Genomic DNA, 13,302 nt, shown 5'->3' with positions numbered 1-13,302 from the left:
ATGCTCAAACGACACAAGGAAAGAAACGAAAGTAAAAAGAATAAATAAATGAACGAATGATCGTCCTCAAATGATCCAACGAGGAGACGAAGAAGGAATCCCCTCCATGGGAAGAAAGGTCAAGAGAAGGTGGAGGAGTGGAGGGAGAGAGGTGAGGAGAGGAGAGGAGAGGAGAAGAGGGAGGGTGGGGGAGAAGTGAATCGCTAACTGGTAATGGATTCCCCCCGGCGGCGCAAACTTTCTTTAGAAGAATTAAGAAGGATCAGATGATGATAATAGTAATAGTAGTAATGATAGTAATAATAATGGCGATGCTGATGGGTGGAGTTATGTAACAAAACAAGAAGAAAAAGTGGTCAAGACAAGCGATGAGTTGTTGACTTGGATTTGGTTGGACGATTGAATGTAGGCACTGCAGATGGATGAATGTGGCTTGTCCGAGAGCGATAATCAACTGAGATGCGATAGTGGACTCAGTCTGACATGCTGAAGTCCATTGGGGTGATATCAGTCTGCAAGTAGATTGTTCAAGAGAAGCAGAAGAGCATGGTGACGATAATTTACAGGTCGTGAAGACGGTAGTGAGGGGAAAAGAGGGGAATTAATGTGTAAGGAGATTCATGCGATCAGATCTATGGGACGTACTTGATTGAGTAACAAACTAACATGTTGCCTCAGCTATTCTAAGCGCGTGGGTTATGCTGGTAGCTATCTATACCTACATCTGATATTAGCCCCATTTTCTCGCTTACTTTCTGAATACTCTGTATATGCTTTGCAGCTGATCACACGTGAGGTTGTCCACAAGCACCTGCCAGTCAGTAAGTAACCAATTCTCCTAGGCTGTCAGCTCTGATCCTCCTATGACTAACTGTATATCAGTGTCTGCAAGGGAATCTGAAACTGTTCCAAATAAACAATATATCAATCGATAAGTAGTAACCTAAAAGTAGGCTGAAAGTGGAGAACTGACGCCCCATCGGGGAGAATATTTCCAAGGTACGGACTACGGAGTTACTACTTCCAGCTCCTTACCAGGTTTTCGTCTTTGAGGCTCAAACATCTTCAACGGTAGTCCTACAGATCGATCTAAAAGATCCCTCCAGACCATGGTGATCTATGTAACAGAGGAGAGAGATCTTTTGTTTCGTCTCTCGTCAATCTTCTAGATAGTTCGGCTCTATGTAAGGATTATTTGATCAGGGATGCACATGCCAAGTTCCCACTTACCATGAGACAGACCCCTTAAAGGTTGTCCTGACAGTTGGGCCAGCATCGGCATCGTCAGATCCATCACTTTGACCTCCTTGCGTTGAGGTGAGTGATGAAGCCACTGAGAAAGACTAGGGAAACTTGCCTGGATGCTGATCGGCCTCGTGGATAACTGCCCTGGTATTGCTGGTAACTAACGGTACAATACATCCGTGATCGTATCTAAGTATCTTACAAATTCTTCCCCATGTATTGTTACATACTGTACCAGTCACATTTACTGTTAAACCCTAAACCCGATTTGGTAAGCTATCCAAAGGCTGGAGAAGACCAGCTGTTGCGTTCCTCGTCGACTCCAACGCTACTTGTGCTGCTCTAATACCCCACCTCTGTCTTATTTCAGAGTGACAGGCTATGGTATGAGATTGCTCTGTGATTGAGCAACCTCCTTAGAGCTCATTCCTCCCCTTTTCCGTCATGTCAACGTCCTCCCTGTCCATCGCTGTTGATCCAGTGGCTCTGGTGACAACAGAATGCATCACCGTCACCTCCTCCATGCGCAAACATGCCCGCTGGGCTCATTCGTCTGTTGCCGCCATTCTCGGTGGAAATGCTTCCTCCCGAGTATATGAGAAAGATACATCTGCCCCTCCGAGCCCCCGCAATGGCGCGGCCTCTCCCCGTCCTCGTTCGAGACTGTCTGTCATGGATGACGATCATGCTTTGGCCAATCGATGGGGCCTGAGGGGCAAGAAAGGCAAGAGCATGCAAGATAATCCTCTGATCTCCGCGTTCACACGGTTACGGAGCGACCTAAAGGACTGCAAAGACATTCGGACCTTCGATACACCGGCACTCCTGCACCCCTTCCTGCAAGTCATCCGTTCATCCTCAACCTCGGCCTCGATCACCTCCCTCGCCCTGATCGCGATCACCAAGTTCTTCGCTTATAACATCATTAACCGCGACTCCCCTAGGCTTTCCATGGCCATGCAGCTTTTGTCGGCCGCCATAACCCACTGTCGTTTCGAGGCCAGTGATTCCTCTGCGGATGAGATTGTTCTGTTGAGGATCCTCAAGCTTATGGAGGGAATGCTTTCCCGACCGGAGGGAGAGCTGCTTGGCGATGAAAGTGTCTGTGAAATGATGGAAACGGGTCTGAGTATGTGCTGTCAAGTGCGTCTCTCGGAAGTGCTGCGGCGTTCCGCCGAAATGGCCATGGTCAATATGTGCCAAGTGATCTTTTCACGTTTGTCGCAGCTGGAGGTCACGGAGTCGGTCGACTCGGGCTCTTTGACCGCAGCCGGGAACAGTGCCGAACAGACGGGCCTTAAGATGGATCCCTCCGTTGATGGGGACACCGTAACCTCCCAGCATCCTTCCGCCATGGGCTCCGACACCGCGGGACCGGAACGAGAGCGCACCGGCGGGGATGAGCCGTCCGATCAAGCTGCCAGTGGGAACGCCGTCGCCGCTCCTCCGAACCCAGAAGACGATCTCGGGAACGAGGTCGAGCCGTATTCCTTGCCTTCTATCCGGGAATTGTTCCGTGTCCTCATCGACCTGCTCGATCCACATAACCGGCAACATACCGATCCCATGAGGGTAATGGCATTGCGGATCATAGACGTGGCTCTGGAAGTCGCAGGCCCTTCCATCGCCAAACATCCTAGCTTGGCCGCATTGGCGAAAGACGATCTTTGCCGGCACCTGTTCCAGTTGGTTCGCTCGGAAAATTTGGCCATTCTCAGTGGGTCGCTCAGGGTTGCCGGCACTCTCCTTTTAACCTGCCGGTCCGTCCTCAAGCTACAGCAGGAGTTGTACCTGTCCTATCTGGTTGCTTGTCTTCATCCTCGCGTAGAGATCCCGAGAGAGCCTGGCATCGATCCGGCCCTATATGATGGGGTGCCACAAGCACCCAAGCTGGTGAAACCTCCTCCTTCACAGTCCAACAGCGGCAGGTCCACGCCCGTCCCAGTCAAGGATAGACAGAAACTAGGTCTGGAAGGCGGCTCGAGGAGACCAGAGACTCGGGAAGCCATGGTTGAGAGCATCGGCGTGCTCGCACGTATTCCCAGCTTCATGGTGGAGCTTTTCGTCAACTATGATTGCGAAGTAGATCGGGCAGACCTCTGTGAGGACATGGTGGGTCTCCTTTCTCGCAATGCCTTCCCCGATTCAGCGACGTGGAGCACAACTAATGTGCCCCCATTGTGTCTGGATGCACTCTTGGGGTACATTCAATTCATATACGATCGTCTCGAAGACGAGCCGCGATACGAGGGCTTCCCCTCCAAGGAGATGCTCAAGAGCCAACGCAAAAGGAAGAGGATCATCATACAGGGCGCCCAAAAGTTCAATGAAAATCCAAAGGCGGGAATCGCATACCTTGCAGCTCATGGTATCATTGAAAATCCAGACGATCCTGTTCTGGTTGCCCGATTCCTGAAGGGAACGACTCGGATATCGAAGAAGGTTCTTGGAGAGTTCATTTCTAAGAAATCCAATGAAGCAATCCTGGAAGCATTCGTCGATCTGTTTGACTTCTCCGGCAAGACTGTCGTCGATGCGCTGAGAGACCTCCTCGGTGCTTTCCGTCTTCCTGGAGAATCTGCTCTCATTGAACGGATTGTGACCACATTTTCTGACAAATTCGTCCAGAAAGCTCATCCAAAGGGCGTTGCAGACAAGGATGCACTCTTCGTGCTGACATACGGCATTATTATGCTTAACACAGATGCCTACAATCCTAATATCAGGCCCCAGAATCGCATGACTTGCACTGATTTTGCAAGGAATCTGCGCGGAGTCAATGCGGGACAAGACTTTGCTCCCGAATTCCTTCAAGAGATCTACGACTCAATCAAACAAAACGAGATCATTTTACCCGACGAGCATGAGAATAAACACGCTTTTGATTATGCATGGCGCGAGCTTCTTCTCAAATCTTCATCTGCCGGAGAACTGGTTGTTGGGGAGACCAACATTTACGATTCGGAGATGTTTGAAGCAACTTGGAAACCAGTTGTGGCAACGCTTTCGTACGTCTTCATGTCCGCCTCAGATGATGCAGTCTACTCTCGAGTCGTGATGGGTTTCGATCAATGCGCACAGATTGCTGCGCGTTACGGTATCGCCGAGGCATTCGACCGCATCATATTCAGTCTCGCGTCCATTAGCACTCTTGCCACCGACAAGCCGCCAAGCACCGCCCTTAACACGGAGGTCCAAGCTGGGAAGAAGACCGTGATGGTTAGCGAGCTTGCCGTCAAGTTCGGGCGAGACTTCAGAGCCCAGCTAGCCACGGTTGTTCTCTTCCGGGTTCTGTCAGGAAACGAGTCTGCTGTTCGGCAAAGCTGGAAATATGTTTTCCAAATCACCAGCAACCTCTTCATCAACTCGCTCATTCCTTCATTTGAAAGTGATGTGATTGCTGAACTCGGGATCCCTTCGATCCCACTGCAATCCCCATCACAGGTTGTAGACCGCGATGCGCGTGGTAGTGAGACAGGACTCTTGTCGGCTTTCACGTCTTATCTCTCCAGCTATGCAGCCGATGATCCTCCAGAACCATCGGATGAGGAGCTGGACAATACGCTTTGCACAGTTGACTGCGTGGCCGCATGCGCAATCAATGATGTTCTGCTCAACATCAAGTAAGTGCATTACCCTTTCTCCGCCTAGCTCATGTGCGATACCAACAATAGCATTGATATAGATCCCTTCCCCTCTCATCCGTCACTCTAATCGTAGAGTCGTTAATGGCTGAGCTACCTGAAGACACCACTCCAGCGGTCATTGTTGTCAAACCTGAACGACCAATTTCTTCCCCAAGATCGCCAAATGGCAGAGCCGTTGCACAGAAATCAAACTATGACCCCAAGATGATGTATTATTTGGAATTGGCAACGGTTCTTACCCTCCGTGACCAAGGAACCATCGAGGCCCTCGGTGAACGACTGGCCATCGTGTTGCAGGCCTTTATCAGAGATGCAACGAATCTGCACTCGCTGGCCCTGTCCCGGATCGTCTCCTATCTGTTCAATCTATTGCGACTGAGCCATGTACACATGCCCTACTCTATCCGTCCTAGACAATATATGTCCGGTCTGACTAACCTTTTCCAGGATCAATCCTTCATGCGTGTGCCTGTCATTCTCCACGGCATATCCAGCTTCGAACAGGATATTTTAGAAAGTGTTGCTGTCCCCACAATCAAAGGTCTAGCCCGGTGCATTTCAGAACCAGGCCTCTTGAGAAACGAGCTCACTGTCTCCCCCGACTTCTGGTCCATTCTGCAGAGATTGCACCAACACACGGAGGCGGCCCCCTTAGTTTTCGAGCTCCTTCGCATAATCATTGATTCTGTGCCTCCCATAGTGACTGCAGATAACTATGAGTCTGCTGTCGGTCTTGCGAATGATTTCATAAGCGCTGCTAGCGTGGGTTACATCGAAGAACGCCAGAGGGATGCAGCCTCTCGGCGCTCTAAGGCTGTGAAGCCATCAAAGCCAAGGTTCGTCTATTTCTCCCGGATGAAATTGATGCCTCAACTAGGAGCTAAACAAAGCTTGCAGTGAGAACGAGGTTGTTGCTCGCGGTGTCAAAGCCGTTGGTCTCATCTATCACCTGACAAGTCGGGTTCCGACCCTCATTAAGCAGTCTCATCTTGAGGAGCGTGAAGGTACGTATGAAACGTGCCTAGTCGCAGCAGAAGAACAGGCCATTAACTTTGATAATCTCGTAGCTTGGTCAGCCTACTGGTCACCCGTATTCCAGTCTCTGAGCGCACAGTGCATTAACCCTTGCCGGGATATCCGGCATCATGCGGTTTCCACTCTGCAAAGATGCCTTCTCTCTGTCCACATTGATTCGACTGATGACAAGGAATGGACCGCTATCTTTGACCAGGTCCTGTTCCCACTTATTCTCTTGTTACTGAAACCCGAGGTCTACCATTCCGATCCACGTGGTATGAGTGAAACTCGCGTTCAAGCAGCAACACTGGTTTGCAAAATCTTCCTACGCTATCTCGACCAGCTTCCGAACCGGGAAGGCATGCTAGATCTCTGGCTGAAGATTCTGGATATCCTCGACCGTATGATGAACAGCGGTCAGGGGGATAGCTTGGTACGTGGAATTTGAGCCATGAGAAATGGATACGCTAACTATCTTCTACAGGCGGAGGCAATCCCTGAAAGTCTCAAAAACATTCTTCTAGTCATGGCGGATGGCGGACACTTGGTACCGCCGTCCCAAGATCCCAGCAAGGAACCCATCTGGACGGAAACCAAGAAACGCCTGGAGCGATTCCTCCCAGACTTGTTCAAGGAGATTTTCCCCGAAGACTTGAACGAAAGGCCCGCCGTAGTCTCCGCGATCTCGTCTCCTATCTCTCCTTCCCGCGACGATGCCAACGCCACCGATGCAAACGTTGAAGAGTCTCAGCCAATTTCTGGTCAGTCTGAAGGTGAAGGCGAAGTGATAAAGCCTGAAACCAAGGCCGACTAACCGCGGGGACATCTCGACTATCAACCCTATTCTCCTTTTATCACTTCAAGCATTTATAGCGTGGGTAGCTACTTCATCGTCTTCCTCTTGTATACATGTAAATATAACGATCATTTGACCAACAATGTCCTGGGAATGGTGGAACCGTCCCACCTAGAACTCATCGACTTCTGGCTCTTCCCAACGAAGTCCCTCTTCGATAGACATAATCTGCGTCCTGTCTAGGCACAAGCACATGGTCACTTATTTGAACTACAGCAATGAGTCCTTATAGCAGAATCGACCCGCAAGACTTGAGATGTGGATTGAAACGGAATGGCCATCTATACACACAAAAGGAGAAGTAAAATCACCATTTCGAAGCGGTATCACGCTCCATGTGGGTGCAAACAAGAAACAAAGGAAACTAGGTAGTATGACAAAGACATACGCGGCTGGTTCGGATCCAGTGTCCACAAATATTTCGACAGAAAGACAACGACGCCGGCGACAGCCGGATATCGCGACGACAAAGACGTTACTAGGAGAATGAGCGAGTGGCATTCATGTACGTAGGTATGTATGCGATTTGTAGCGCGGAATGAATTTCTAAGGAAAAAGGTGCGCGCAACCTTTGCAAGATAGCGATGTCGAATGTCGGCGGCGGGAGACAGAGACATGAAATAAATGTGAAACGAAAAGAGACTATTCGGCATCCATATCATCATCAAGATCAATAGCGTCTGGGTTGACGGGCGCAGAGGGCTGCGGCAGCTGCTGACCCGGCGGAGGGGGACGATTGCCGCCTTCGGGTCCGGTGCTGGCGGCAACGAAGCCCACGGGGGCGCGAGCTTGCCGTTCCAGAGCTGCCATGGCGTCCGCGCGCTCCTTGGAGCCATCCATGTCTGCTTCCTCGCCTTCCATCTCCTTGCCGCCTTCCTGGGCGCGTTGCTGGCTGCGAGCGATTGCTTGGGAAGCAATGAAGTTGACATCGGTGCTGTTTCAATGAATATTAGCACATTTTCAAATTTCGTGAGTTGGTCAGGGTCCACATACTTGTACTGCGCCTGAACACTTCTCTTGATACGAAGCATCTCCTTGAAGGTATCTTCGTTTCCGTGTTGGACCTCGAACGCCTCCCATTTTTGCCAGAAGCCGGCGTTGGTACGGGGGTCGCAGAACTGAGAAGCATGGCCATAGATCGCACGTGCGCGATCGATTTCGCCAAGTCTCCTTTCCATCTCTGCGAACTTGAGGCACATCTCTTTGGCTTCCCGGTCTGGTAAGGCCGCAATGGCGCGTTCATAGATAGGCCTCGTGGATGTCAAACCAAAGTTGGAGGCAGACTTGGTGATGTAGAACTCGAACATTTCAAATCTGTCCTCGTCTGAAACTGCCCGAGTTGCACGCTCATAGATTCTCATTGCGTGTCGGGCCAGACCGCGTTCTTCTTCAAGGTTGCCGTACATCAGATACAATGGCTTTGCGAACTTCGGCGGACATCCATCGAGAGCCTGTTCGAAGAGGTCCCTCAATCTTTCAATGCCAATCTTCCGATCCACCGCCTTGGTGAGATAAAGGTTCCAGAGCTCGAAAGCGACCGGATAGCTGAAGAGATCCAGGCCTCTTTCGTAGACTTTGAAGGAATCCTCAAAGTATTTATGCTCTTCCAATAGGTTGGCATAGTTGACTACAGTCTGGGGTGTTGCGATGCGCAGTTCAAAAATCCTCTCATATACCTTCCTCGTCTCTTCCAAGGTTGCAACACTCTCGACCAGATCCACATAGAAACTCCAAAGCTTCCAACTCTTATGAACACGCTGCTGAGGGGAGAGAGTCTCGTCGAAATAGTCCACTGTAGACTTCTTCGGTGCCTGCGTAGCCTTGGCCATGATGTCGACGGCCTTATCGAAATTCTCACTTCGGAGTTCCATCTCAGCCCATTCGCACCATGTCTCTGCTAATTCGGCCACTGATTTGAACGGAACCTTGACAGCCTTGTCGAAAATGACTCGAGCAGTGTCCAAATCTCCACCACTCTCGTAGAATTTGGCGTAGTTGACCCAGAGTTCAGAAAACTTTCCATGAGCTTTCTTCGGGTTGATTGCAGCGATGGCGGCGGTGTATGTGTTGACGATTTCTTCTTTGTTGTCACCCCACAGAGCCACCCTCTTCTCCCATTCAATGACATTGTTGGGATTTTGCCTTAGCAAGACATCGTTGACAAGGAACGGCCGGCGATCCATAAGTTGTTCAAATCTCAGCATTCGTAGATCGAGATCAAAATCAGCCTCTTCGTCAACATTTCCTTTATCAGCCCGGACCGCTGCCGCCTCCATCAAGCTTCCGATGATCGATTCTTCAAATTCAACATAGGAGTCGAATATCAGGGTGAAGTCGCGGACGGTCATGACGGTGGTAATACCTTCTTCGAACACATCGCGCGCTTTCTCAAAATTACCCTTCGTGATCCAATAAGTCGCCAACCCAGCCCAGAGCTTCCCTCTCTGGTCCGCAAACCGATCAATTCCACTCCGAAGGATGGCGTCAACATCGATGCCGACCTGCGGGCCGGTCTTAATCTGCTTCGCCTTAGAGACGAGCAGGTCTACCATCTCAGTCCAAAGTTGAAAGTTGCTCTTTCCTCTCTTTGACTGAAATCTCGGGTTGTCGAGGATTTCCATGTAGCGCTTGACAGCTTCGGTATATTGACCCAGTCCAACGAGCAACTCGATATATTCTTCAGCATTCTCCGGGTGAATTTGCATATAACGAGCCCATATCTTCACAGCTGTTTGTCCAGATGCTGAGCGCGCAAAGGCTTTGTATAATTTCCAGATCCGGTTATGCTGGGTGATCGGTAGAGCACGAAGCGCGCGGTCGAATGACCTCCGAGTCTGTGTTACCAATGGTTGTTGTAGCAAGAAAGAGAGATACATCTCCCAAATTTTTGGCATTTTATTCAGCAGTATGAGGGCTCGTTCGAAGAGCGTGTTCACCTTCTGATATTCACCACGGTATTTTGTCGCATTACGACCCCGAAGGTGGTTTATTCGAAACTCCAGATACTTTACACAGTCAGCAAAATCATGCACTGCTATTTTTCAGAAATTTTATGTGAAGAAAGCGACCAGAAAAAAAGACGGGTTTCACATACCATTTTCCAAAGTTTGTATGATCTGGGAAGCTGTTTACAGGCACGCTCCATAACCTAAAACAATCTATTAGCATGTAATCGCGGAGTAAATGGGGGAGAAATCCTACAAAGGCCTGCTCGTAGAGGGTCCCATTCTGCTGTTTGTACTCAATGTAGGCAAGCCATGGTTTGATACTGCCAGGAGCCCGAAGAAGATCCTGTTCATAGACAGTGTCCTGATCGGCCTATGCGCAAGTATAGTGTCAGCATCCACGATTGCAATGCTCAATCCACGCTTAGCGCTTACAATCAGGTAAAGGTCTGGCCCTGAGGCAGACGTTCGGTCCATCTGTGCGTGTTGCCGGTTAGATCTCGGGGGCAGGAGTGTCCCTGGCATTTCGCCACTCGTTCGAGCGGGACCAGCTCGCACGGTCAACACAGGTTCAGGAAAATGGAGAGTCGCATGAACTGGAGAGCTTCTTGTGTTCCTTGTCGCGTTAACCAGCAAAGATCAAGCGCCGCAGAACGTGAAGTTGGACTGGAGCACGTGATCTTCTGTCATGCCGCAGCCAGGCGGGCAGAGGTGGCCCAAGCTTCTTCCTCTATCGGCGCTGCGTATCATCGTGCCAATGAGAGGCCCAAGCAATGCGCCCTGCTCTTTCGTGGTAGTAACATCGTGTTTGAACGTCATTACTTCTATTTAATCATTTCCCAGCCATGTCGGGTGCAGTGGTATGTATCTTCTCTTTGTCTTACCCGCTTTTCGGTTTCGCTGATTGATATGGGTGTCCTTATCAGGGCCGCGAGGCAGTCTTCCCGACCCGCCAGTCGCTGGGGTTGATGAAGAGTAAGCTGAAGGGTGCGGAGACTGGTCACAGCTTATTGAAACGAAAGAGTGAAGCTCTCACGAAGTAAGTTTGCCATTCCTGTCTTGAAATCTATATCACTTGCTGATATATCCGTCCAACTGCAGGCGTTTCCGGGGTAAGACAGCTTCCCCGACAGGATAGCACACCCCGCCGCCAATTCTCGAAGCTGATGCTGTATACTAGAAATCACCCGGCGCATCGATGAAGCGAAACAGAAGATGGGACGGGTTATGCAAATCGCTGCATTCTCCCTGGCCGAAGTGAGCTACGCTGTTGGTGGAGATATCGGCTACCAAGTTCAAGAATCAGCCAAGCAAGCACGGTTCCGAGTACGGGCTAAACAAGAGAATGTCTCCGGTGTCTTCCTACCGCAATTTGAGAGCTATACAGAGGAGGGGATCAATGACTTTGGTTTGACCGGTCTCGGAAAGGGAGGTCAACAGGTGCAGCGGTGTCGAGAGACATATGCTCGAGCAGTGGAGACATTAGTGGAACTTGCGAGTCTACAGGTACTGGATCCTTGCATGTGCTTGAGCTCATTCGTCTTCTAACATGCGGTAATTAGACTGCGTTTGTGATCTTAGACGAGGTCATCAAAGTTGTCAATCGACGAGGTGAGTCTAAACCGCTTCCGCCCATGATGGCACTGAAACGCTGACCAAGGCCATAGTGAATGCGATGTACGGTTTGCACCTGAATATAGACCCGAATTTACAGGCTAACCTTCTTGATCAGTGAGCACGTCATTATTCCTCGAACCGAGAACACTATAAAATGTAAGTAACCCCTACAAGCTCTTTATCTCTCCGATATCTGACCAGGCCTAAGATATCAATTCGGAACTCGATGAATTGGACAGAGAGGAGTTCTACCGATTGAAGAAGGTTTCAAACAAGAAGCAGCGGGATAGCGCCGCCGCTGATGCCGAGATTGTAGCTGCTAGGGAAAGGGAGGCTGCGGACAAGCGGGCCGCTGAAGTCGAAGCAGCGCCTGAAGCCCCAGCGCCTGAAGCCCCAGACGTTCTGGGGGAGAATGAAGACGCCGATGTCATTTTTTAGAATGTCTGCGTTGTTTCTTTGGGCAATGTATATTCCTTCAAGCATGTTTTGTTCGTCCCTTTACATTCAGTTTTCATCTATCTCATATTATGAGGGTATCACTCAGACACAGGAGGCCAGAGTGAAATGCGGCTCTGCGGATGAATACACATCATTTTCTCCATGATTAAGACAAAGAATCACAAAATAGAAATGAAAGCAGCCTTCCTAACGCCAGAACAAGTTGTACCCGATGCCCAAGGCCGCTCGAAAATGAGTAGTTTACTGTCTTTGGTAGGTGACGCGGATAGGCTTGCCGTTGTCCCCCATAGGCATGTTCGCTGTAGCCTCCTTCGCACTGATGGCACCAGACTCGTTCTCGTACTCGACGAAGGCAATTCCTTTTCGGCCAGGAACCAATCTGACTTCCTGGAATCCTTCGAACCGACCAAATATAGCGGTAAGGCTCTCTTGGTCGGCGCTGTCGGGCAAGTCCCGCAGGAAAAGAATCTTGTTGGGAGGAAGGTACTCGTCGGGGATAACTGCTGCCGCCGCACCACTGGTGGGTTTGAGGCCCGCACCCTTGACTGCCTTGGCTGGACGCGCTGTTTCGGCAGGACCGGGAGGACGCTTGAGCTTCTTCTGAGCTTCCAGAGCTTCGTGGGCTTGTTTGCGCTCTACCATGAATAAACGCAATTAGCGGACGCACATGCCTCATTACAAAAAGAAATAGGCAAAACTTGAAAGGACAAGGAAGAAGGCCAAAAAGGACGCACCCTTCTCTGCTAACCGTCTCCGCTTATGGACCTCAAGCTCTTCCGTGCCGCCCTCTCGCATAACTGTTGCATCGCTCTTCGTTTTCGCATAGTCGAGGACCATCGGCTTGTCGAAAAGTTCAAATCCGTTCACCTCCTCGATTGCGCGGGTCGCGGATTCGACGTTGTCAAAGACAATGAACGCCTGGCCTTTGGCCTTCAGGTTGGTCTTCGCAACGATCTCCACGACATTGCCATACTCGGAGAAGATCTCCTCCAAGGCCACTTTGAGCTGGTCGATCTTGATGCGTTCCTCTAGATTGCGGACCTGTTTTTGTCAGGGATGTTAGATGCGCCATTCGCTTGTTGTAGCGTGCAGACGAGGGGACACACATAGACACTGCGGAGCGTAGCTTGGGTTAGCACAATGTAGCTTCCAAAGATTGGATAAGTCAATGACAACTCACGTAGGATTAGGGGGAAGAGAGGGAGTAGATGCTGGTAATGCGGCCATGGTTGCGACCGCTGAGCCCTTGTCGTGAGCTTGGATGTTTCAAACTACTGACTTTCTATTATCGACCTTCGGAACTTCCATTTGATCTGGAGACAGCCTTTCCCATATCTGGGGTAAGGTTATTTATTAATACTTAGGAAATGCTACATATATGGTAGCATCATTGGTCTAGTGGTAGAATTCGTCGTTGCCATCGACGAGGCCCGTGTTCGATTCACGGATGATGCACTCGATCTTTTTCTTTTTTTCTCTCTGCGCTGATTTCGCCTTTCCCTCGTTTTCAGCCGTC

General features: G+C 50.2%; 4 protein-coding genes and 1 non-coding gene across 5 annotated transcripts; 3 read left to right on the top strand and 2 right to left on the bottom strand.

The window, feature by feature from the left end:
• Positions 1–1,689: 1,689 nt before the first annotated feature.
• Positions 1,690–6,723, top strand: Aud_005701 (Sec7 domain-containing protein; the record flags this gene model as incomplete). Its single annotated transcript, XM_043290619.1, has 5 exons — positions 1,690–4,868; positions 4,931–5,276; positions 5,340–5,728; positions 5,790–6,342; positions 6,394–6,723. 5 exons carry the CDS (start codon positions 1,690–1,692, stop codon positions 6,721–6,723), a joined length of 4,797 nt encoding a protein of 1,598 aa, XP_043146554.1.
• Positions 6,724–7,407: 684 nt separating this feature from the next.
• Positions 7,408–10,235, bottom strand: Aud_005700 (mRNA splicing protein SYF1; the record flags this gene model as incomplete). Its single annotated transcript, XM_043290618.1, has 5 exons — positions 7,408–7,699; positions 7,759–9,770; positions 9,860–9,913; positions 9,967–10,083; positions 10,146–10,235. 5 exons carry the CDS (start codon positions 10,233–10,235, stop codon positions 7,408–7,410), a joined length of 2,565 nt encoding a protein of 854 aa, XP_043146553.1.
• Positions 10,236–10,555: 320 nt separating this feature from the next.
• Aud_005699 (H(+)-transporting V1 sector ATPase subunit D) lies at positions 10,556–11,765 on the top strand (the record flags this gene model as incomplete). Its single annotated transcript, XM_043290617.1, has 8 exons — positions 10,556–10,570; positions 10,637–10,749; positions 10,812–10,822; positions 10,891–11,216; positions 11,273–11,321; positions 11,378–11,387; positions 11,443–11,483; positions 11,536–11,765. 8 exons carry the CDS (start codon positions 10,556–10,558, stop codon positions 11,763–11,765), a joined length of 795 nt encoding a protein of 264 aa, XP_043146552.1.
• Positions 11,766–12,026: 261 nt separating this feature from the next.
• Positions 12,027–13,013, bottom strand: Aud_005698 (U1A/U2B'/SNF family RNA-binding protein; the record flags this gene model as incomplete). Its single annotated transcript, XM_043290616.1, has 4 exons — positions 12,027–12,421; positions 12,521–12,827; positions 12,893–12,899; positions 12,967–13,013. The coding sequence occupies 4 exons, from the start codon at positions 13,011–13,013 to the stop codon at positions 12,027–12,029; spliced, it is 756 nt and encodes a 251-aa protein (XP_043146551.1).
• A 157-nt stretch (positions 13,014–13,170) lies between these two features.
• On the top strand, positions 13,171–13,241 carry Aud_005697. The gene has a single exon. It is a non-coding gene; the product is annotated as a tRNA-Gly (tRNA).
• The last annotated feature ends 61 nt before the right edge of the window (positions 13,242–13,302 follow it).

Source organism: Aspergillus udagawae, assembly GCF_001078395.1.
Source record: "Aspergillus udagawae IFM 46973 DNA, scaffold_4, whole genome shotgun sequence".
NCBI lineage: Eukaryota > Fungi > Ascomycota > Eurotiomycetes > Eurotiales > Aspergillaceae > Aspergillus > Aspergillus udagawae.
The sequence above is the reverse complement of the archived record's forward strand: the minus strand, read 5'-3'. Positions and strand labels throughout refer to the sequence as shown.